This window comes from Falco punctatus (genome assembly GCF_963210335.1).
Source record: "Falco punctatus genome assembly, chromosome: 11".
Lineage (NCBI taxonomy): Eukaryota > Metazoa > Chordata > Aves > Falconiformes > Falconidae > Falco > Falco punctatus.
The window spans coordinates 1,444,821-1,468,937 of record NC_137591.1 but is presented as its reverse complement, the minus strand read 5'-3'; the positions used below and the strand labels follow the sequence as shown (position 1 = coordinate 1,468,937).

Genomic DNA, 24,117 nt, shown 5'->3' with positions numbered 1-24,117 from the left:
TGAAAAGTAAAGTTCTTCAAAGCGCTTTGCTGTAACCCCCTTTACGGCTCTTCTAGCGCACGTTTCCTACCCGGGTAATTTATATGGGCAGCTGGGCTGCAGCTCAGGCTCTGCCCGCTGCTCCTGGCGGTCCTTGGGAGAGGGCTGCTGCTCGCTCCCTGCCTCTGCCTGTCTCTATTAGTTATTAGAGTTCTGGGGGTTTTTGTGTTTTTTTTTTTTTTTTTTTTTTTGCAAGTAGCATTAACTGAACTGCCACATGCTCAATATTTAAATAAAGACCTGAAACTTTGGTGCTATCCATTTTCAAAGTTTTTTTCCTACTAATGCTTTTTTCAATGCCTTTCTCCCCCCGTCTCTACCATAAAGCAGCAGCTTTCTAGGAAGGAGAGCCCCTTTAAATGGGATATAATGAGAGACAGCCCTCTTTAATGGGAAATAAAGAAAGAGAAGCACTGGTGAGCCAGACCCATGGTTCCAGAGCTGCTGGGGCATTGCTGCTGAGCATCGATCGCTGCGCTGCCTGGACAGCCTGAAGCTGCTCCTGCCCTCCTGCTGCTGAGCTGTGCCCCCTGCCCTGCAGGCAGAGGGAGCTGGGGGGGGGTGGGGCAGGCACAGGTAAGGACTTCAGGTCACCTCGTCCCCCACTGCTCAGCAGCTCACGTGTAGGAGATGTCCGGAGGAGCAAAGCTCTGCTCTTACCTCTGACGGGTCGTCCGTGGGATGGCAGTTAGTGATTGCCCTTCTCATTGCACAACCGGTGCCTCAGGGACCCTGCCAGCTCAGTTAGGAAACGCCTTCGGTATTTCAGCAGATCCCTCCTGAGGAGCATTGCCAAAGTAACATTGTGTCCTAAAGAAAAAGGATTGCTGACAAACAACTAAAATAAAAAACAAGCTTTATCAGCACCCAGCCAACGTCGATGAAAGATATACAGAGGTTATTCGTCCAGCTGTATTTCCTCTAACCTTGCTGACATGCCTGGATCTTCTCCCATGTGTCACCTATATCAGCCAAACCACCAGCAAAATAAGCCTCGAAAGCATTTGACAATGAATATAAGCACAAATAAAGTTCACTTTTAAAGCAGAGAATCAGGATACTTGAAGTGTGTCCCGGATGGCTTCAGGTGGGACCTGATGGTGCCTTACCTGGCATTTGCTGGATCCCCACAGCTGATGGATACAAAAATGGGAGAAAACGTCTGTGAAGGCAGCATGTGGCCCTCCAGCGTGGGCGTTTCCACCTGGCCGGTCATACACAACACACTGTTACAATCTGGTCCAAACGTAGGTAACTTTGCATGGATAAACCCAAATGCTTTAAGAATAAAACCTCTGGCTGCTGTGTGGCAACTGGGAGGTGACAGTCATGAGGACAGACGTGGGTGCTGCTGTGGCCGGGGGCCATGGTGAAACCTCGCTGGCTGCCGTAGCACGCCGGCCCTTGGCATGCCAGCTGCTGGCACGCTGGCCCTTGCACTCTCACCACCCTTTCCCAACGATGGCACCGGTGCCAGCGGGCTCCCAGTCTGGGAAGGGTCACGCCTGGTGGGAAGCTAGAGGGAGTCTCGAGAGACGTGGTAACAGGAACGCAGCAGGGGAACGTCTAATGGGAGCATGGGCGGGCGTCATCCCCTATCGGCTGCCGGCGGCACGAAATCTCAAGGTCACACTTACACCAGACCCCTCTTATCTGCGTTATCAGCTTTTATTTCCTGGGCTGTTGCTTGCCCCAGTTACTTCAGGCAAGAAAAGGACAAGAGGATGCCGCGGTATTTCTAAATGTTTATTCTGTCAGTAGACAGCAGCTGGTTTTCCAAGGGCTGCGCAGCTCCCACTGCAGTTTTTGGGGCCAAGCAGGCTCTCGGGCAGCGCCAGAGCTGGGATCTGATGCAGCAGCCATCGTCCCTCAAGGCGCAGGGGGCTGGGCTGGGGTCCCGCACTCCCACCTCCGCCAAGTGACTGTACAACGCTGCTGGCCACGCCGGGCCGGGTGACTGCGTGGTACACAGCGCCAGCAAACTGGGCTGCTGAGAGGCTGCCTGCCACCGGTGAGACGCGCTGAGGAAAATCGAGTTCCTCTGAGGCCATAGAGCCGAGACTTGTCCAGGAGCTGGGGCAGAGCCTGGCTGCTGCCCCCAGCCCGGCTCACCGCAGCCCTGGTGGTGTGGGTCAGCCCCCGCGCCACAGCTGGCCAGCCCCCATCTCCCGCGTCCTGGTGTGATGGAAATAAGGGCTGGGAACGGCTGCCCCATGGATTTGGTGAGGGTGTAAAAGGTGACCCCGAGCCCTGGCAGCAGTGCTGCCCTCCACTCACAGCCCAGGTCTGGATCTTTTCTTCAGCACCAAGGCTTAGCTCGCTTGAAGCTTTACAATTACTTAAATTTGAGGTTTGCATGTGAATTTGATGCCAGTTCTGTGACACCGAAGTGTTTGGGACAGAGCCTGGACCTTGCAGAGTGCAGGTTTCAGGTGCAGGTGCAGGGCTCGCCTCACCGCCTCCTCCCCTGCACGGTGACGGGGGTCCTGTACCGAGGGCCGGAAGAATTTGAAGTTACCAGCTCTAGCAAGGGAAGGAGACAACATCATGTATGTGCTGCTGAATGTAATTAATGTACTTATTTATCATAGTACACTTGCATGATGTGGTGGCTGGTGTTTCTAAAGCCCTGGGCTGCCTGCTGCCGGTTAAACCCCAGGTTTCCAATGGCAAAACCCGCTATCGTTGTGAGTTTTGGTGACCTGATGCAGTTGGCTTTAACTGAAATGCTGTTGGGTGATGCCAGGGAAACACACAAAGGGCAGCTTTAATTTTTCATTATTTTTCTTTCCATCCAGGTTTCCTACCCTTTCGTTCCCATCCCGTGGGAAGCCACTGGAGGAGCGTGCGATGCTGCAGGATTGTGCTGTTCAGTACCTTCCTCCCTGCCGTGTGCTGGCACCCGCTCCCGGGTGTCTGCTCACCTTCTGAGGGTGGGGATGGGAACACAAAATGTGCGTGGGCACCAAGGAGGAGTGGAACACTTGTAGAGGAAAGTCCTTTCTGAACCTGCCACTTCCTTCTGCTTTTAAATAGTGTTTTGCACATGCTGCTGTCACCGAGCATCTCCTGCGGCCGATGCTCTGCGGTTGGTGAGCAGCCGCGTGTGTGAGTGGATGGGCACCCTTCCTACCTGCTGGCTGAGCAGCAACTAATAAGAAACAAGAGAGCAGCAGCTCTGTATGTCCTTAAGATACAATTATTTAAAATGAGAATTAATTGTGAGAAAAGCTTTCCAGGCCCAAATCTAATTAAAATTTGGATTTAGATTCCTGTCAAGGAAAAAGACAATCATAAACCCCAGCAGACCTCCGATTGTACAGGGGGGGTGCCAGCACGATGAACACCTTCTGGCAATGATGTTCAGTCCTGCTGGCATGTCTGGATGCAGGCAGGGTTTGCCCATGGCGTGCACTGCCTCCCCAGACACCCCCACAGCGGCAGGATGCAGGGTCAGGGAGAGGAGCCGGGGGCTCTCCTGGGTTTGCCTTCATCTACCTCCCCGGGGGATGCGGGGCTTTTTAGGGAGGGGGAAAAGACTTAGTAAATGCAGTTGAAGTCAGATGGCAAGGTGAAGCAAATGTGTTTATTTTGTTTAATACACTAATTAAAATGAGGTTTTAATGGTCTGTACAAAAACGGGGGAGGGGGGGAGATATGGCCCAGTGGTTGGTTGCATATGCTTCACCTGAACCATGCCAACTGTATGCTTACAGCTTGAAGCACATCACGATTTCATCGGCACTGTAGCTTTCAGGGCTCATTCAAACACATTTATATTCACTCAGTTACAAAAATATCTTCATTGCTTCTTTGAACTTCCCTGGGAGGAAGGCTTTGCCTCTCCTCAGCAGCCCCTGGCCTCCTGCGGCTCTGCTGGGAGCACTGGTGCTGTGTGCACCTGCCGAGCGGCCAGGGCGAGGGGCTCTGGTGCAAAGCCTGGGCTTGCTGCGTTCCTCTGTGCCACTGTGACCCCCGACCCTGCTTTGCAAACTCCAGAACTACAATAAAACACCCACTTTCTGTAGACTCAGGACTGCAGCAAATAAGTGATGCAGCCCATCTTCTGCTCCAGGAGGTACAAAAGGAAATGATCTGTTTGCTTTCCTGGTTTTATGAACTGGAGAGCGTTCTTAGGAAATTCTAATGGCTTTATGGATTTAAAGCCGTATTTCTGCAGGGCCAGGGATCATCAGGAGCGGCCAGGGCAGCCGCAGGGAGAGCGCAGCCCCCAGGTCGGGGGCTCTGGGAAAGACCGATGCTTCCTTTCGTTATTTATTTATCAGGATTGCTGGGAACTCCTGTGGCTGTGCTCCCCCCAGCCCTCTGCTGCGGCGTGTGGGACGAAGCATCAGCACTGAGACACTTGCACAAACAGCTTTAAATTTTGGGAGCTCAGAATCGGCTAGCGTGCATCCTGTAAGTGAGCGAATTTCAGAATTACATCACAAGACAGAATAAACCAAGGATAACTCAGGCCCAGGCAGTTCGGTAGCCTTTTGATCAAGTAGGAAACTTGAATTAAAATGCACCCGCAGCCCTGCCTGCCATGGGCGCGGAGCCCAGCTGGGTGCAGGGGAAGGTGGGGGCACAGACCCTTCCTGAAACGAGCACCCCCACCTGACACAGGGCAATATCACTGTCATTAATAAATAATGTTCAGTCATTTATTAACTGGCATTTCCAAAATTGCTGCAGAGGTTTCTGCGTCCACGCAGAACGTCCAGCCCACACAGCCTGGTCGCGCCCGCTCCTGCCCTGCCAGCGCCGCAGCAGGGAGCCCTGAGCCCCGCGTGGGCTTGGGGGGTTCCACACGGGCTGGCAGAAGGTGCGATGTGCAAATTAAACGATGCCATAATGGTTAGCAGATTTGCCTTGCTCTTCGGAGCATTTCAAAATGTCAGATTAACCAAAGCTGGCAGTTTATTGTTATTATTGAATATCACAGGCTTTACAAAGAGTCATCTACTATTTTTACCTTATCTGAGGTGAAAAATGCAATGAAAGAGTCAGGTTGCCAGCATCCTGCAGCATCTGTTTTGCACCTATCACCAGTCGCTGCTGGCGGGGAGCAACTGGGCGCTGGCTGCTGTCCCAGCGGGATGGCTGGGGACAATGGTGACACTGGTGATGTGCCAGCCCAGCCACGGTGACCCTGGGCAGCAGAAAGCCCTGGGAATTTGCATTACCTGTCTCCTTTGCCCACCAGCGCAGGTGTGCTGTATGCAGGGGTGGGCACCGGCATGAGCCGCTTGTCGGGATGCTGCACAGCGTGGAGGGTTTCCAAAGCCCTCACTGGGGGCTGAGCTGGAAGAGGAGTTTACACCAACACAGAGGATTTTGACCTGTGCTCAAATAACTGCTGCAGCGGAGAGAAAGGTGGGTAATGTCACCCAGCCTTGGCCAGCCAGCGCAGGGTCCAGCCCTGAGACTGCAAAGGCAAGATGCTGCTCGCCTGGTTATTTGCAAGCAGCACTGGCTTTAAAATGTGTACATCTGCTTTGAAAACAGTACTACATTTAGTAGCGATATTATTTTCTTGTGAAAGCATTAACTTTCTGATTTCACAAAGCAGAGGCAAGGGAGCCAGAGCACTATAAGCAGGCAGGGCACAGTGTGATCCTGTAATTTGTTTTGAGATGCTTAGTGTAAAAGGGATATGTACCTGAGACCAAGTGACTAAATAAAGCCCATAGATAATGGGCAATGACTGCAGGGTCCAGTAAAATATCAGCTGAATTATTAACTTTGACATTGTTACTGTACTCAAACTAATTTATTGACATAGCTGCTATAATCATTCATTTCCAGTAACTTAGATAATCCTGCTATGTCAATACATGCGAGGGGACAGGGGAACAGGGCCAAACCCCACCGTGGTGGTTTTGTAATTGTCTTTTAAAAGCGAGAGGGTGGATGGGGAGAAGACAAACAGAGCTTGTTTGGTACATGGCCCCAGTGCCTTTTTGGTTTTGTCTTTCCACAAATGAATGTGTATAAATGGATTGCAGCCAGGAGGTTTCTCACCTTCTGAAAAGCAAAGTGTCAAGTCAAAACCAGGCCGGGGGTGAGAGCAGGCGATTAAAATAAAACCCTGCCAGGCTCAAACCGGCGCTTGTGCAGTTTGTGAAACACTGGAGAGGTCTGCATGCAGGGAGCAGCTCTGAGGGGCTGCAGTGGGTGGCTGGGCTGTGAGCTCCAAGGGGCTGGATGGGGTACCAGGGGCTCGTCCCACTGCCCACTGCAGCCTCTGCACCCTTGCCTGCCACCCGAGCATCTGAAGCACAGCCCACGAGCCAGCGCAGGCTCTAGAGTGTCTTTTTGACCTTGAGACTGCTTTCAGTAGGACATTTTGCTGACAGCCCTGTGTGGATTTGCGCATCCTGATGGCCTGTGGCTGCTGGGCCACACAATGCTTGTGTGATGCATCAGCTGAGCCCCTGCGATGCACTGAGCAAACTCATGTGTTGCACCAGCTAAGCATGTGCAATGCACTGGCCAGGTTCATGAGATGCGCTGGCCAAGCTCGCACAATGCACGAGCCAAACTTGCACAATGCACTGGCCAAGCTCACAGGATGCACTGGCCAAGCTCATGCAATGCGCTGGCCAAGCTCATGCAATGCGCTGGCCAAGCTTACAAGATGCACTGGCCAAGCTCATGCAATGCAGTGGCCAAGCTTGCCCGGTGCCCTGGGGTGTGTGCCTTTGCTGTACCCCGTCCCAGCCGGGAGCTGTGGAAGCAAGGCACAGGAAGGGAGAGCCTGCTCGGCTGGCATTTCCCAAGCAGCTCATGGGGTCTTCTAATTATTGTTGCCTACTGGTGGTTCAGCTGTGGTTAATGAACTGCAGCAGCTCCTTGTGCCTGCAGCCCAGGGGGAAGACTGGGGCAGGCAAAGGAGCAGGACTGGGACAGCACGGGGGGGCAGGCGGCAGCAGCCCCTGCCCCATTCCCAGACCTGGGGGCTGTTGCGGGCTGGACAGAGGCAGCCACTGCCGCTGCGGGGTCTGGCACTGGGGATGCTCGGGGCCACAGCTCGGGGCATGCTGGGGATGGAGAGGGGATGGTGCCGCTGTCGGGGGGCAGCAGGGAGGGTGCAGGGGGCAGAAGGGGCAGCCTGGGTACACAGACACTGGTGTTTAAATATTGCTGTCCAGTTCATTTGTTTATCCTGGGCTAAATGCTCCGGAGCTCTTGGCAGCGTGTAGCTGGCTGCATTCAGCTGTGCGGCCGCGCTCTGGCTGCAGGGCTGCGGGCGGCTGGCTGCTGCGCTCCTGGGCATGGGGCCTGCGGTCTGCCGCCCCCAGCATGGGCGCCAAGGGCAGTAACACTCAGGCCATTTCTCTGAGCTATTAAACCCAGACTCGGAAGCTAAAAACTTGGTTTCTGAGTCTTAAAATACCCATGGCAGAACCCCTGCAGCGTGGGTGGTCCCGTGCCCATCGCCCGCCAGCAGCAGGACACAGCTAGGCTTGGCTTGTGGGGTGGGCAGCGGCGCAGGGGCTGCCCCCCGGAGCTGCCCACCCACTGGGACGTGGGCTCCACCAAGAGCCCGTGGAGTGGGGCTTTGAATTTCTTACATGGAAAAGCTTTAGGATAGTCATGCTAGGTGACTGACAGAGCTGAGCTGCAACCCAGCACCACCTAAACTAATGGTGGGCTCCTAATCAAAAGCAATACATCTTTTTAATAGCAAAGAGATCTTTAGTGAAGAACAAAGGGATTTATTATTTCATTAGCAAATGAGGTATCATCAAAGTACCGGTTTCCAGAGCCCTCCGTGGCACTGACGTAATTCTTACGAAAAATGGCAAACATATTCTGAGCATGGAGGAGGGCACACAGACAGCTTGGACCGACTTGCAGCGTTTGTATATGTTGCATGTTTGCATTGATGTGGTCACGATGCAAACAGTCCCTCTGCCTGCACGCAGCAGAGGTTCCTCCTCACGCTGGGGCACCTCCTTGCCTGAGGTCCCTGTGATGGGGCTCTGTTGGCTGCAGCTCGTTAGAGGTTCTGAAAAAATCTTAGATATTTTCCCTCTCTCAAAGGTATTGCATCCATGTGCTTTGCAAATGTGGGGGTGTCTTCTGTGAACTACTTGTGGTGTAATTCAGAGATGAACACTTCAGCTCTGCCTTCGCAGCACAGATTGTACCTTTTTCTTCACTTTGATTGAAATGACTCACCCATAACTTAATTCTGGGGGATTTTTCACTCCTATGGATTTAGACCCCAGCCCAGCCCAGGCAGCAAAATCTGATATGTTGCCACCCTCGGTCTTTCGAGTTGTACTGGGGATGACGATGGGGAATGCTCTATAAGAAGCTCTCCAGCTACCATATCTTGATAATTGTCATATACCAAAGGTATTTTATAATTATACAGTAGCAGCAAGAGATATTAGAGAACGAGACACGCACTTAGTAAGAAAAATAATCAATAAAACTCGCTTTATTAAAGTTCCTAAAGGCTACCAAAATGTTACCTTTAACGAATTTCTGATCAGCTTATGAGACTCCAGAATGGCCCTTTTAAAACTAGAAATAAATTTTGGCACCGGGTGAAATCTTGTTGCGTTGCAGGCTCGCAGAGGTTTAGTGACTTCTGATGGAGTTGGGATGGTTTATGCCTCCCGTAGACCTCCCTGTCTGGTTGCAAGGCATTTCCATAAAATAAGATGTACTTCTCTGGGCTTTTGGTCTGTGGCTCAGCTGTAGGGTAGTTTGAATCACCACTGTAAAGGATATGTATGAGTTAAGATGATCTGAAGTGATTCAGGTTTGGGTTGAACTTTATGGTTTGGGGTTTTTTTCAGCATATATTTAGAAAAAAAACCCTAATTTTAAACGTGGCATTAAATGGGTCTGTACTTCCAGTTGTCTTTGGAGGTTCCTCTCAGGCTGCCTTGAAGCTGCCTTTGTACCGCAGACATGGAAGGAGACGTGCCGCGGTAATGCAGCACTTACATTGCTGGGCTTTGTAGGGACCAACCTGACCTTCGCCTCAATGAACTGGGGGCTGATGCCCACCTCGGAGGGTTTAGGAAAGAGCTCGTGTAGGACAGGAACCCTGCAAATGTGGGACTCCTGTGCTCCTGGGGAAAACCTCTCACTCCCCGTCCTCTGGGCTGGGCACCACTGGCAGCTGCCCCTGCCAACACAAAGTCGTTCTGTGCCCTCGCTTGGCACCTTTGGGGAGGACACAGCAGCCTTGACAGAGGACAAAAAGGACATTAAGCTCTTGCCCTTCATAATCTAAATTTATCTGGAGGTTTAACCTGCCAGGCTGCTTTATCGCTGCTTGGACTGTGACACTGGGCTGGCATTGCCACCAAGGCGGGCTGCTTCTGAAGCCAGCGGCCAGCTGCATGAAAGGGACGTTCTCCAACAAAGCAGGGATCACTTTATTGTTAGTATGGCTTGGACAAAACCTTATCATAGAGAGTCTCCAGTTGAAGTTTGTCACTACCATGGTAGAAGTAAACAGGCTTTCTTGTCCTGCGCTGGCCCAGGGTGTGCCTGGCCACAGGGGTGGCTGGCGGGGAACGTGCCGGCTGCAGGGCACAGCCCCTTGCAGTCTGGCCTTGCCTCCTCCTTCCAGACCCCTTCAAAAGCCAAGGGCAGCAGCGTGGAAGGGATGGGAAGGGGAGAAACCTGCTTATCCTGATGCTAAATAATTTATTTCCCGAGTGTTTCGGCACAGCCAAGCTCTGTACATTAGCGACTCTCCCTGTCTTCATTAGGTGCAAAGTCATAGCACAGACCTAGCAGGAAAATGAACCGTGGAGCAGAGCGGGCAAGGGGTGGCTGAGGGCGAGGTCCTGGCGAACACATCACCGAGGCTCCCCCTGACAGAGCCTGTCTGGGGAAGAGTCACGGTTTGACACCTCCAGGAGATGTAGAGACTCCACCACCTCCTGTGGTTTTATTCTAAGGCCACAGTCGCTGCTCTCAGTGCACAGCCCCTCATCTGTAACGCGAAGCTCTTGGGGTTCACTCTCCAGCCACTGAACCTTGTTTGCTTTATATTCTGCTAAATGAAATGCCCTACAAAGAGCTGGTATTGCCTTGCCCTTGTGACATTTATGTACCATAAAATGATGTTAAGATTTCCAAGGTTCCTTTAGTCTTAAATGTTTTCAGTTGCAGTATTTAAAGATTTAAGATCCCTTACACCTGAGAGGCCCCCGGCGTGCTGTCTGCAAGGTGGGCTTGAAGCATCACCAGGCTGTGATGTCCCGGGGTGGGCCAGCTCACGGCACAGACAGCTTCCCAGCCTAAACCCACCTGTACGTGCTGTGGCCCTCGGCACGTGGACTCAGTCCCAGCCCCGGCGGAGCCCCTCTGCTCGCGGGCTCTGCACAAGGCTTCGCCGTGACGACTGGTCCAGAGGTGCTGATGGGCGAGCTCCCTCGGAGGGGGACTGGAGGTGTTTGCTCTCATGGGGGGAGAGACAGGGCTACGGCCTTTCCTGAAGTTGGAACAAAACCTTGCCAAAATGGGGGCAATGGGTTTCTTGGCACATTTTTGTCTCTGCTCTGTAAAGCCTGTCTGCGTTTGGAGCCAGTGAGTTGCAAACACATCAGGCAAAATCCAGCTGACTCCAAACTGTCATATAAACAGCAAATTGTTGGGAATTATGTCTTTGCACTCTAGTCACACTAAAAATGAGGTGTATACTTCCTTTCATCTGCAAGACCAAAAGCCTTTATAAATGCTGAATTTATTTTTCCTAATGGATGCGTGTAATAACTGCGGCTCCCCTCTATGCAAACAGCCTGCACGTCGAAGGGTGGATGAGGTTTGTTACATCACTATGTTTACAAAAAGTCATAATAACTGGGGCTTCTACCCTTTGCTGCAATTTATCATCAAAACAAAGTGGACCAAAACATAAATACATTGTCTTTAACAAAACGCATTTGAACATACTTAACATATTTTATATTCAAAGCAGTTCTTTTATGTTCTGCAGGGGACTGAAGCAAGGGCTGAATTTCTGCACATCCCGTTAGCATCAGCATCGGGGCCTGCTGGGACTGCTCTGTGCTTTAAGGTGAAGCCAGCATTCTGGGTGAACTCAGAATTAATTCTCCTTTTGATTTCATCCCTGAAAAATTTGAAATGTTTGGAGGGAAACCAGAGTTTCATGAAGCCATCCAGAGGACTGCCTGGATAAGAGAAGGCTCTGGGAGGCCTTGAGCACTTGCCAGCACCTGAAAGGGCTGACAAGAAAGCTGGAGAGGGACTTTTCATACAGGCATGTAGAGACAGGGCAAGAGGGAATGGCTTTCAGCTGAAAGAGGGGAGATTTAGGGCAGGTACAAGGAGGAAACCCTTCCCCATGGGGGCGGCGAGGCGCTGGCCCAGGCTGCCCGGAGCAGCTGTGGGTGCCCCATCCCTGGCAGGGCTCAAGGCCAGGCTGGACGGGGCTGGGAGCAGCCTGGGCTGGGGGGAGGGGTCCCTGCCCGTGGTGGGGGGTGGGACTGGGTGGTCTTGGAGGTCCCTGCCAACCCAGACCATGCCGTGATTCTGTGATCTACAGTGAGCCACAAACCACGAGCCCAAAGCCCTGCTCTGTCCCTGCTGCAGGGCACGCTGCCTGTGGCGAGCTGCCGGGGCTGCTCCTCTTGTCATGCCCTGGCACTCCGTGGGCTGCTAAGATAACGCCAAAGACAGGATGCTGGTGCTCCTCCGTACTTTCACAGGTGACGCTGGGGAAAGGCGGGGGTGCAACAGGCAGGATGCAGGGGCAGGGTGCAGAGTCCCTGCCAGCCTTCCCAGTGCACATGCAGCCAGGGACGCTTCTTTGTAATGTGCCTGGGATAAACCTGCGGCCCTGGCACTCCAGCGGGTTTCTTCATGACACCCCACAAGCAGTTCAATGGAAAACTTCTGCATTTCCCAGGAGGAACAGAAACACCAAGGAAAAGGGGGCATGGGGCTAAAGGCCAAACCCGGCCCTGGGAGCAGGACAAGCACCCAGCACATGTTCTGGTTTGGTGGCAGCGGTGCTGGGGAAGGGCTGACTCAGCCCCGCAGGGAGCACCAACACCCGCCCTGGGCTGCAGATGCTGCAGCATGCTGCTGCCTGGCACGGGGGAATATCTCGCTGCTGCTTACTGAAGCTGGGACAAGCTCTGACCCTTTTCAGCACAACCCCCCGGCTGGTGCTCGCCACCGTGCCCATGCTTCCGCTGAGAAAAAACTGAGAAACCATAGAAGTAGCAGCTGGTTAATTTATAACCTCTTGCTCTCAAGTGAAATGGCTGCAGATTAATAATGCACAGAAAGGGGCTGGGACTCAGCCAGCCATCTCAAAGGAGGAATCTCAGGAGCATTAATGCCAGCGAGCTGCAGGTGACTAGTGTCCCCATAAATCGGCAGCTATCTGCAAGGCTCAGCCTGGAAAAAACTTTCCAGTCCCATTGCTCTTGCCAATAGTTTTTGCAAAAATATCCACCACACCCCAGCCTGCTGGGGCCGTGCAGCCTGTGGATTGCAAGCTGCTGTTTCACGAGCCAACTCTGCATTATCACTCACTTAAAAGTCCTCAAGGATTCCCGGGTGCCGGCAGGCAGCGGAGGGATGGCTCTTGTTCCCTTCGCACCCCTGCCTGCAGCTTTCCCTTCCTTCCCCCTCGCACACAGTCCGGGGGAGCTGGGAGGTCCCACCTTGTTGTGTCCATGTAACACAGATGCTCCAGCCCTTGCTGCAGTGAAAATCCTCTTGGCCATCCCAAGGAGCTCCTGCTGGGTCTGGGGGACTACTTCACTGAGCACAGAAGAAGCTGCCTCATGGAAACTCAAGGTTTGCAGCTGGGATTTGATAGCAATAGCACAGACAGTCATGCACATGCTTCACTGTCAGCCAAGGTCAGATCCCAGGTGCATGGAAGCCCAGCACTACTGCAGGGAGCTGGGGAATGTCCTGGGCTCTTACAACAGAATCATGGAACTGTTTAATTGGAAAAGACCTTTGGAGGACTGGATGGCTGAGGGGTTGCTGCCAGCCAGGGGAAGGCTTCAATCCCTCTTGGAAAGGAAGGGTGTATGGCCTGTATGGGTAATTCATCTCTGATGCCAAATCTTTCACTGTGATGGTGTGGTCTGAAATACTCTATTAAATATACAGCGTCTCCCTGATGCTCCTGCACCCGACGGAGATTGGCTCACCCCTAAGGCTGTTTTGTCAATGCCTCTGGTAACCCAGTATCTCACATTTATTTGAAAATGGTTATTGTCGGCCTTTGTCGCTGTGTTTGTAATTCGTTGAACCAGTTATTCTAAAAATACTCATTTCCACATCATGAAAAATACAGCCATTGCATTTAATTTTTTAGATTCTATTGGAGGACCTGTTAAACAAAACGGGGGTGGCGCCTGTGCCCTGGATGCCGGGACGTGCCCCTTACCCTTGAGACTGAGCACTGGCTCTGGCTCTGCACAGACTCACGACGAGTCACGGATGGAGGAAGCATGTGGAAAACCACCACCAGCTTCCCCAGGGCTTCCCCAGCCCCATGGGGCAGAGCTGAGGGACATGCCGGCGGCAGCGTGGCAGGGGGCTGGGGAGGGCTTTGCTCCAGATCAGCTCTTCCGTAGGCTGAAAACTGCCTCAAGGGAGCCTGGGCAGGATTTGAGCCTGTACAACACACTTCATGTCCCACTGAAGTTCCTTAACTCTGGGCAGAGTCATGTGCATCTTGAAAAAGCTGTTTATCCTCGCAGAGCGCGATTTCGGGTAGCTTTCTGCTGTTTCTGGGCAATGAGCCCTATCGGCTGTTGTTCTTCCTGCTGCTCTTCAAGATAAAATAGATTTGGCTTTGTGGTTCCATCTCCATTTCACAGCCTTCATGCTCTCTCGCATTCTGCCTTATTTTTTTAAACATAGTTTCTTTGTTGGTTCTTTTTGTTGTTGTTGGTTTGTTGCTTTTTTTTTTTTTTTTTTCTAAACTGAGATCAATTTAACTGATATAAGGAAACTTAAAATTAGATGTTCTGTGGGGGCGGGTGACAAAGTGTTTCTGCCACCCTGCATGGGACTGGCTCTGAGAGCGGGGCTGCAGCAAGGCTGAGCCGCCTTGGAGAGCCCGTCTGGTGCCTGCGGGAGGCTGGGAGGCTGCGGGGAGCTGTGCCCCAGGGATGCCCCAGGGATGCTGCGCTGGGCTGGGCTCGGCCGCCTCAGTAGGGATGCTGTATCTGATGCCAGGGTTCTGTTTCTCAACTTCCCGGAGCAGCCTGTGCCAGGCGGTGGTGGGAGGGCTGCTGGGGCTGGCTGCCACCTCCCTCTCCCCAGCACCGTCTCCGGCAGCTCTGGCCACCAGCACTGCTCCCTCATGCCTTGCATTGCTGAACCCACACTGCCTGCCGTGCCAGTCGGGGTGCTGAAGCCCAGAGCCAGTCCCAAGGCAGCGTTGTGGAGACCCAGCATCACCCCACCGCTCCCCTGGTGTTCCCCTTCACATTTACCAGCATTTGCCTTTTCAGGACTAATGGGGCTGGTTATGAGCCAGCACCCGTTTTGCACCGCCTTCTTCTCCCACTGCCTTTGAAATCGGCTCCTTTTTTTCTGTATTCTGCTTAAAAACTCCCACCATAAGCCAGAGGCCGAACACTGTGGGTTCCCTGGTGACTTTCTGGTGCCACAGACCCAGCTGTGCCCCCAGCGATGCTGCTGAGCAGTCCCGCATCACGGCCAGGGCTCGCAGTGGGGTCCAGCCCCTGTGGCTGCGTGCCTCTTACCCTCCCTCTTACTGAGGCATCTGAGCTGCTACTCTGAACTGCTAAGCCAGGAGAAAACCATAACCAAGCAAAAAACCAGTTAAATAAAATGGTGGTGACCATTGCAGGAGAGGGCTCAACTGCTGTTGTCTTTGCAAGCCTTCAGGCTTTGACCAGCGTGCTATTAAGTTTCTGTTCTAAATTATTTAAGGTTATCTACAAATGTCAAGTGAATGAAAAAAATATAATTTGGGACTTGTTACTCTTGCTGTCTAGAGTTTATGTTTTAATTTGGAAAATGTGGCAAGTAGCAGGGGATCTCCCAGGTACCTGAGGTTTTATTTCAGTGCATCAGGCCAGTTTGGGTGCCCGACACCTCATCCTCACCAATTTTGTCTTGCTCTTTTGGGGAGTGATTTATGCATTGCTGCTGAGCATTATTCAGCTTCCTTATTCTCCCACCGTGCAGCCAGCATATCCTTTTCTCGTGAGATTTGGGCCTCCTTTTCCATGCTTATTTTGCAAATAAACATCTTGGGTCACGCTGCATCTGTGTAACCTGTTTGTTTTCAGATTCACATGCCCAGAGCGATAGAGATCAGTGGCGAGCTCATGGACCGACGCGTTCAGCCCCATCTGACTGCAGTGTCACCAAACCACGGTGCTTCGTACCGCTGCAGCCCTGCATGGCTCTTCGGGTACGTTGCAGGAGATGCTCTGTCCATAATCTGGTTTAGTACAAAAAACATCCCTTTTGACATTGAAACATCCACAAATGAAACTGCTCGTGCTCCCCGCTGATCCCCAGAAGTGAAAGGTTTCAGTTGCTGTTGATTGCCAGCTGCTCACACTTGCACACTAATGGATGAAAATGAAGTGATGGTGAGTGTTTCCCCTTCTGCAGTGATGTGCTAGGCTTCACCTGCCCTAGGAGACCCTGCTTTGGCAGAGGGCTGGACTAGGTGATCTCCAGAGGTCCCTTCCCACCCCGACCAGTCTGTGAATCTGAGAAAATTGCACTAAAGGTGCTTTTGATGTTATTAGGTGCAAAGCACCAATTTCAAGGTTTCCACCAGCCTGTGACTGTTGACATTGACTCCTGCACCCAGTGGCTCAGGCTGTGCCCCAGCTGCAGGAGAGGTTTACAGGATAAACAGGTTTCTGCCCTGGGACACTCACCCATGGGACACTTCAGTAAGTCAGTCCTTCATGAAGGACTCCTTTTTTCCAGGAGAATGTCCTTCCAGGACAGTAGCCAGAAAAGCTGTAATGTGAAAGCTGAGCTTCACTGGGTATCCCTCCCCCGTGTATTAGCTGGTGGCTGTTTCTCTGGGGTTCCAGGGTATACCGAAATGTGGTACCGCCACACAGCAATCACTCTAAATCCATTGAGCAGTAAGGGAATATTTCAAACCAGGGAAAATTGCATGTAGTCAGTTGCTGTTTCTCTCCTGAAGGTCATTTAACTTGGGAGAAATGCACGGTGCCATCTCACTGGCTCGCTGGAGGAGCACACCGAATTCTGTGCTGGTGGGTTGGGTTTGTCCGTCCCAACGATGCTTCTTCCAGCACATTAGTGGGGTCGCTGCTCTTCTGTATAAATCTGCTTTAGAAGCTCAAAAAGTCTGTTAAAATTACAAAATGTGGGGAAAAAAAAAAAAGGAAATGTAACAAAATGTGGAAAGACCCTTGGTGAGAGGGGCTGCAGGTGGTCACCTGCACGGGCTTGGCTGGAACACTTCGGACATGGAGCTGGGTCTCAGATGCAGGGGGCACAGGGTCCCGATCCCACAGGCTTTCCTTCCCCGGCGAGAGGTGTGAGCTTGGCGTACAGCACGTTGGGAACTGCAAAGCCTGTACTGCCGCAGCAAACCCAGCCAGTGGTGCAGCACAGTTCCCAGGGGTCACTAGCTGGAAGACTGTGCAGATAAAATCCGATCTATGTAAATCTGTCAAGATCTGTTTGCTGTATTCCATCAGCAGGTGGTGCTTTTGCAAAGGTCGCTTAACCATTTATTGGAAGGCCCGTTACTAAATAATGCTTTACATGTTAGGATGGCCCACCCTCCGTCCCCTCCTGCTGTTGGGCACAGCGCACCAGCAGCAGGGAGGAGGGTGGGTGAGCACCCCGTGGCTTCGCTCCCTGGGAGGGATCTGCTCAGCAAGGGGTGCCGGGGCCACGCTCCCACCCGCAGCTCTCTACAGGCTGTTGGAAACCATCGTGGCATGGTGTCCCTGGCAAGACTAATCAGGGGAACGGAGATTGGTTATTCTGCCAAACTTTTATTCCGACAGATACAACACACATGGATTTGGTACACAAACAGGGTATCTTTTAAGGCAAACAATTATCTCAAAATCATTTTTCCATACGCTGCAGTTCCCATAATGTCTTTGACAGAAGTACAACACAGAGAGGCATCTTTAAAGAAATGTAACAAAAAATACACCTTCCCACTCAATCAAATAAATGGAAAGTAAAAGCTTTCATTTACACTTAAGCTCTTTGAATTAATTTTTGAAAGTGCGTTCCTCCAGCCATGTCCCGTTACAGCAGTTGTGGCTGGCAAATAGTGCTTAAACTCCTTTTCTGTAAACAAATTAAAAGCAGACATTCTTTCCCATTTTCTGATATTTAAAGTAGCTTCTTCTTATTACCGTACCCAAAGATGGACAGAACTGCCTTTTTCCAAATATAAAAGCAGTGTCCTGTGTCACTAAAAAAAGGCATGGCGTAACATCAAGTGAACTACAGTGAAAGCATCCCTGACACTTAAGAACAAGCCCATGTTTGTCTCCTCTAGAAGTGAACAAAGGTCCCTTCCTGCTGCCACCTTAAGGCGATGTCACGTTTGAGCCATTCTCTCATTATCACGTATTTGATTGATTGTGTACAGGAAAAACCAGCCCTCCCCTCTTGCTGCTACAAAAGAGCTGATAAAAGGGGGGACTGATTCACTCATCCTCACAGAACTTCTCCCTCGATATCCCCCTCGCATCCCAGATAAGCTGTGTGCTCTGAAAGTGCTGCTGCTCAGAAATATCTTGACAAAGTATGATTCAGTCGAATGGCTGAGGTCATCCCGACATATTTTACAAGCGACTGGGTTTGTTTTAAAAAGCTAATGTACATAAACTGAACAATACGAATCCTCTGGACAGAACACCAGGCTTTTTGTATTTCACAATATTATTTTTTTTAAAAGTATGAATCCCACAAGGCACTTTTTCAAAGAGCACGAGTACAATTTTTTTTCACTGTGTTCCCCAAAGTGCTGCTTAGTAAGCGAACCGGGGCTAGCAGCACCACCGATGTGCAGGCACGTGCAGTTGTTACACTCAGCACCAGCTCAGGCACACCGTGGCGGCTGCCAGGACCACACGGCTCTGAGCAGGGGCTCCCGCAGCCTGAAGGGTGCCATCTACTCCTAATTGAAAAAGGAATTTATTTCACTAAACTGAAGAAGATGACGAGTACCCATCAGAGAAAGACAGTACTTTACAAAATGTGCCTCTGTGGTTTTAGGCTAGCTCTTGAATTAAAGTGAGACGTAGCTTTTAGGTTGCACTTGAACGCCACACAGATAAAATTAGATCTATGTAGACAAGGAAATAGACAATGCAGTAGCAGAACAAGACAAGTGAGTAGCCAGTTTCTTTTTTGAGTAGTTACTTTTATAAACAAAGGAAGAGAAATTAAAAATAAAGGTTCTGGGCAAGAAATACCCAGCAGATGCAGGATTACATTTGCCTTTAAGGCCCCTGAATTCGACACTATATGGCACATAGTATATGATGTACAACTACATGATCTATTGTCTCTTATTGTATTTGCATCTAATTTTGCCTAAGAGGCCATGAAACAGGAGACATTAGAGGCTATAATCCACAAAAGGGTGAAGAAAATGAGGAAAAAATATAGCCCCTTTAAAAAATACCTTCAAATGCGACACAAATGGATTAAAACTCAGTTTTCTAATAAAATATGCAAGTTACCTGGGGGAAAGATCTGACTAATGCACACACTTCTACCCATGTCTTCCAGTCAATTTTAAAAATTCCCAAAGCTGCCATCTCTCTCAAACTTGTCTTTTTGGAGGAAAGAAGAAATAAACTATTTTGGGGTACTATTCTGGCCACTTTGTAGGACCTTTTAGTAAAGAAGAAGTCTTGAGTGACATCCCTATTAAAAATCATTTGATGTTCATTTTATTCCTGGACACGTGCATTTCCAAATTAAACAACTCATATGAGAATAGTATTTTTAGCTTTGTAAACCTTTGCTATCAATCTACAGAAGGAGAACATTTAGTGTCTCTTACAACATTTTTATCATTCTCTCCATCTGCTCAAAGTACTTTTATAGTGTGCTTTGCAAACAGCAATTCTCATTATGCCTGGGTATTTCACAGGCTGCTATTTAAAAAAAATAATCATACATTTCCCACTCGTGCTATTTGTCGCAATGCTACATCCTCGGCAGCCAATGACTTCCTTTAGCATCCACGCAGAACAAGTATTTATCAGGACAAATCCATGTGTCATGAGACTTGTGCTACCTTCAGTTCTCAAAAGAGGACGATGTACCATCATTGGTACTACACAACCTTTTCAGTTTTAAGCCACTGAAATCCAGATAAACTCTCCTAATTTTGTCTTCCTTTAATTCTTGTACCTTTTTTGCCCCTTTCTCCCCTCATCCTTCCAGAAAAAAAGGAGGAAGAAGGACTTCCTGAAGTAGATAACCTTAGTATTGAAAAATACATAAGAGAAAGTCTCTTCAGTAATTCGATCTGTTGAATCTATTCCAAGTGTTGCCTGATAGGAAAACCATTTTTTCTACCTTAACATAAGAAAGGTCCCTCCAAACTCTATTTTAGGCACACAAAACATTACGTTCTGCAGCTCAGTTATAAATGGCAATAACAGCAAAATGTAGAAACAAAATCAATTCCTTCTGTATTTGAGAATTTTTGGTACATCAGATAAATAATTATTTGGCACTATAAGTCCATTCAATGCTACCATTTTCAGCCATTTATGTGGATGCTAACCTGTTACAGACACCCCAATTCACAGTATGATTTAAAACTACTCGTTGGCCAAAGTAGTTTCCATGCAAAAGGATCATTGTTCCTTCATGCCGCTGTCCGTCGGATTTCCTCTGACAAGGTGATTGATCTCTCTTTCCACTCATTGTTGGAGCACTTGGAGACAGCACTGGCTGCTTGGCAGAACTTCTGGAGGAGGATCTTTCTGAATAGGAGGTAAACCCAGGGATCCAGTATCTGGTTTAGCGAGGCCAAACGCACAGCTGTCAAGAAGAAATTGCATTCTTTGTTCAGTTCTGAGCTTTGGGCTTCATCGGAGAACCCCTTGCAGTGTTCAAAGGATGTGTGGCTGAAGATCATCTTCAACATTGTTATCTAAGGGAAGTTAGGAGGGAAAAGTGATATACGGTAAGAGACTGTTATCTGTATATCATTATATACAAATATCCCTGAAGACAAAATCCTGTCAAGAAGTTTTTTTCCTCCTCCATCCAATTCAAACCGTGATCAGAGCAAACAAGCACTGGGAGAGCAGCTCACTTTGTGTGTGCATGTAACGTGAGTGATAAACATGATACCTTTCAGCTATCAGTCAGATTTAGTTATAGAACTCAGGCTAAAACAAGGAGCACATGCTGCTTCCCTGCTTGAGACACAACAGAAAGCTGTGTGCTAAATCCCAGAGGTTTGAGATGGCCTTGGATGAAAGCGAAATCACTGAGCTTGCAAAACTGACTTAAAGACACTCATTTTATCATTATCATATTATCACAATTACAAGGAACAGCTGAATAACTCATGATGTATAGAGCTATTCAAAATTATGTTACAAACAGTAAATGTCAGAAAAAAGAATGTCAGATACAAAAACATCTTCATTTTTTTAAAGCTGTTTTATTCCACAGCTTGTAAATTTTAAGACTTTGATTTTAACGTAAACTATTCTGTGTGCAAACTGAGCCAAATTAAAAGAAAAGGTTTAACAAAGGTGTTTTGGGCTAGGAGTCAAGAAAATATTTTAAGTCACCAGGAAACAAATAATCTTATTCTCTTGTCAAAAGCCACAGACTGCATCTTGTTTCAACCTGACTGATATTTCCTTCCTTTCCCCCTCAGTTCAGCTCCCCATGAACAAGTGATATATTTAGGAATCTGCTTCCCACAGCATCCAAACTGGCACGACAGAGACACTACTTCCACTGTAAAATGTTTCACACATGTAGAAGTTTCTGGAACTGATGTCTCCCATACTTCACAGCAGAGATCAGCAAGCTCTAGTCTGGGAGCCAAAAGCTACATGCAGGTTGATCTTTTTGAAGATTAAATGCCATCAGGCATGGCAGCATCTTGATTTACAACACTAGTTAGGGCTATGAGGGTCCTGCCATGGGTGGATGGCACACGTCAGAACATAAGCACTGGTCAGCGATAGTCACTCATTTATTCAGAAAAAGACAAAGAGGAGGCAGCTTTGATTAATATTTTCACCCCAAAACCTGTACTTTAAGGTAATTTTATCACTCATATTTCAAAGCATCAGTGAGATATGTGCTGTTGGTATGGTACAGGCGGCAGGGAGGATCCATTTTTCTTACGGGTTGCTACAAGGTTTACAATCTCCAAAAGACTTAGAAACTGAAAAATGCACTACAATGATTCAGTCAGCTCAAGAATACTTTGTACGTCCTCATTTCCCAAATGAAGTCATAAACTTGCTTTACAGCTACTGATGCCATGAGCCTCAAAACACAAGGACGCCTTTATGCCCCTGTTACAGACTAGAAAGGTAAGGCACTGCCCAGGGCTGCTGCAGGCTGCACAGAAAACCTGTGACTGAAAAAGAACCCAGCTTGGGATCTGCAGTTGAGTGCTCAAGCTGCAGAAGTGCTGGGGTTTTTATCAGGCTGCTGCTTGTTCAGGTAAAATTGGAGAGAAGCCCTTTTTTTCCCTTTGTGGTTTTGTTTTTTTTTGTTTTTGTTTTGTTTTGTTTCATTTTTTTAATAACTGCTGAGAGAGCTCAGCAAAGCTGGTGCTGTGATGCTCTCATACACTAATATAGAACCATGGGAAATATGAATCACATTTTGAAAGATGTCAGATAGATATAATTTTCCATAGTTTAGTCAGTATCTGTTGTCTAAAGTTTTCTCCTGAGCTTTCTGTACCAGCTACAACTGCTTAAAAATACAACACTTCAGAGGCTCTTAGTTGCTTCTCTACAGATAAGCTACACTGGATTTTGTATTGCAATGTTTTTTCCAGCAGCCCGTAAACACAGGGATCAGAACGCCTTTCAAGCAGGCACTTGCCATGTAACTTGCTGCCAACAATGTGTGTAGCAGCTGTGTAACAGGGAAAATACCTGTGGGCTTACACCTGGCTGTGATGCACAACGAAGCCCTTGGGCACTTTAGGAAAAGGCAGAGCTGATGTGAGGACTGAGCGTGCTTCATAATGCTTCATAACGTACGTCAGGAGGCTGCAAGCAGGCCCCCTTGCTGGGCACAGGCTGAAGCGTGGCAGCATGAAGGGCCGCAACACTTGGGGAGCCAGGGAAGGGCCTGCGTGCTGCACGGTACTCTGAGGACAGGGCTATCCAGCACCTGACCTCCCCCGGATGGGTCCTTCTTTTCTTTGCAAATCTCTTCTGGGCATGACCTGAAGACCTTGACTGTCTGAATTTACTGTCTGGGAATCCTGCAGAATTGACATGCAGTAAGTTCACACATTTTGATGTGTCTACTGCATATGTCAAGAAGATCGATGATCTTAAAGGTCTTTTCCAACCTGAACGATTCTATGATTCTATAGATACCTATACATGATGGCTCTGATGCACACCTAATTCACTGCCTTTGCAAAGGTCAGGGGTAGCACACACTAAATAAACCAGCCGCCAGCCCTGCAAATGCAGGGAGCAGCCCGAGGGCTGAGACTCGCGGTCAGTTACTCACAGCCCTGTCCAACATCTTGACTTCAGCTTTTCAAAAGAACCGAGCCAACCCGCACCAGCAGCAACACAAGCCGAGTAATCCCAGCCAAGGCTTTCCTACCGAAGGCTGTCTTCAGAATGGAGTGTCACCCAGAAAGGTCACATCTGGACTGCTGCTGTCCCCATAAACTGGGCCAGAGCAAGGGTGACCAGGAGCTGAGGCTACAGGGGAAGATTTTTCCATTCAAAGGGATATTCTGGGTGCCAGATCAATAACCATGTGTTGACCTTGGAAAGGCTTAGATGAGTCTGGAAGGCAGGGCAGCAAAGTAGAATTGTTTTTGTTTCTTTAAATAGAAGAAGTTAAGGATTCCATCTACTACATTTAATTTAAATAAAAATGAAAATAGGTAGAACTTCTTAAAAATAGAGATAGATACAGATCCAGACCACACCAAACAGCCACTTGTGCACCAGACCCACACAACCACAATCCTAATACTTCCCCTGCCACCTCTGGCTGCTGAGGATACTGTCACTGTCACAGCTCAGTCTACGCTGCCCACATCATCTGCCTCCTGTGCCCACCAGCACAACCCACCTCCTGATGGGGACTGCAGCACTACCATGCTGTGAAGAGTAGCAGCGTTGTGTAAATATGCTGTGCCTACCTTACAAGCCAACAGAAACAACACATTTGTTGTTCCCAGCACTCGGGTTACTTTCTCCCAGATCAGCTCTCCTAGCTCTTCCTTTGGGAGCTCTGCAGTGACCCTTGTTTTGCAGACCTTGCTGCCTTGTTCTTCTGTTAGTGAACTCATGGCGCTACAAAAATATCAGGCTAATAAAATAAATTTCCCAAGCAGACAACTGCTGCTTATTTATGGTTTTATTACATAATATTCCTTTACTGGAATATCTGTTGGACCAACAATTGCTCTACTGGAAATTTTATTTGTTTGATATCCTTAGAGGTTGTTTATCATGGCCTTAGAGGTTGTTTATCATGGCCTGTACTGGTCTTCTAAATTAATTGAAAGAAAGATTGCCAAAGGTAAAGGAACAACATAATAAAGTCAATGGGACTATGCAATTTATGTCTATAAAAAATTTCGTTCACAATGCATATAGTAATATAGTTGATAATTGTTTTTATTCTATTAGCTAAAACTGTTATTAAATATTTACTGTTACCACTGAATGTAGTTTTATAGTAACATTAAACTTCCACTGCTCTGGTTTTCAAGTTTACAACCAAAGACAAGGTGCCTTTTGTGAGATATCTTTACAGTATTTTGAATAAAGTTGGCCTGTAGTGCACAAGAACTTTTCAGGGTCGTTTCGCAGGCTCCCCAGCTAGCAACCATCA

The 24,117-nt window shown here is 49.0% G+C and overlaps 1 protein-coding gene across 1 annotated transcript in view; it reads right to left on the bottom strand.

The window, feature by feature from the left end:
* Positions 1-198: 198 nt before the first annotated feature.
* PTGER3 (prostaglandin E receptor 3) overlaps positions 199-24,117 on the bottom strand; it is a 33,203-nt gene continuing 9,284 nt past the window's right edge. The window contains exon 2 of the mRNA XM_080407033.1: positions 199-20,191. Coding sequence (XP_080263159.1) covers positions 19,904-20,191 — 288 coding nt within the window. The 3' untranslated portion in view covers positions 199-19,903. The remainder of the gene's footprint in view (positions 20,192-24,117) is intronic.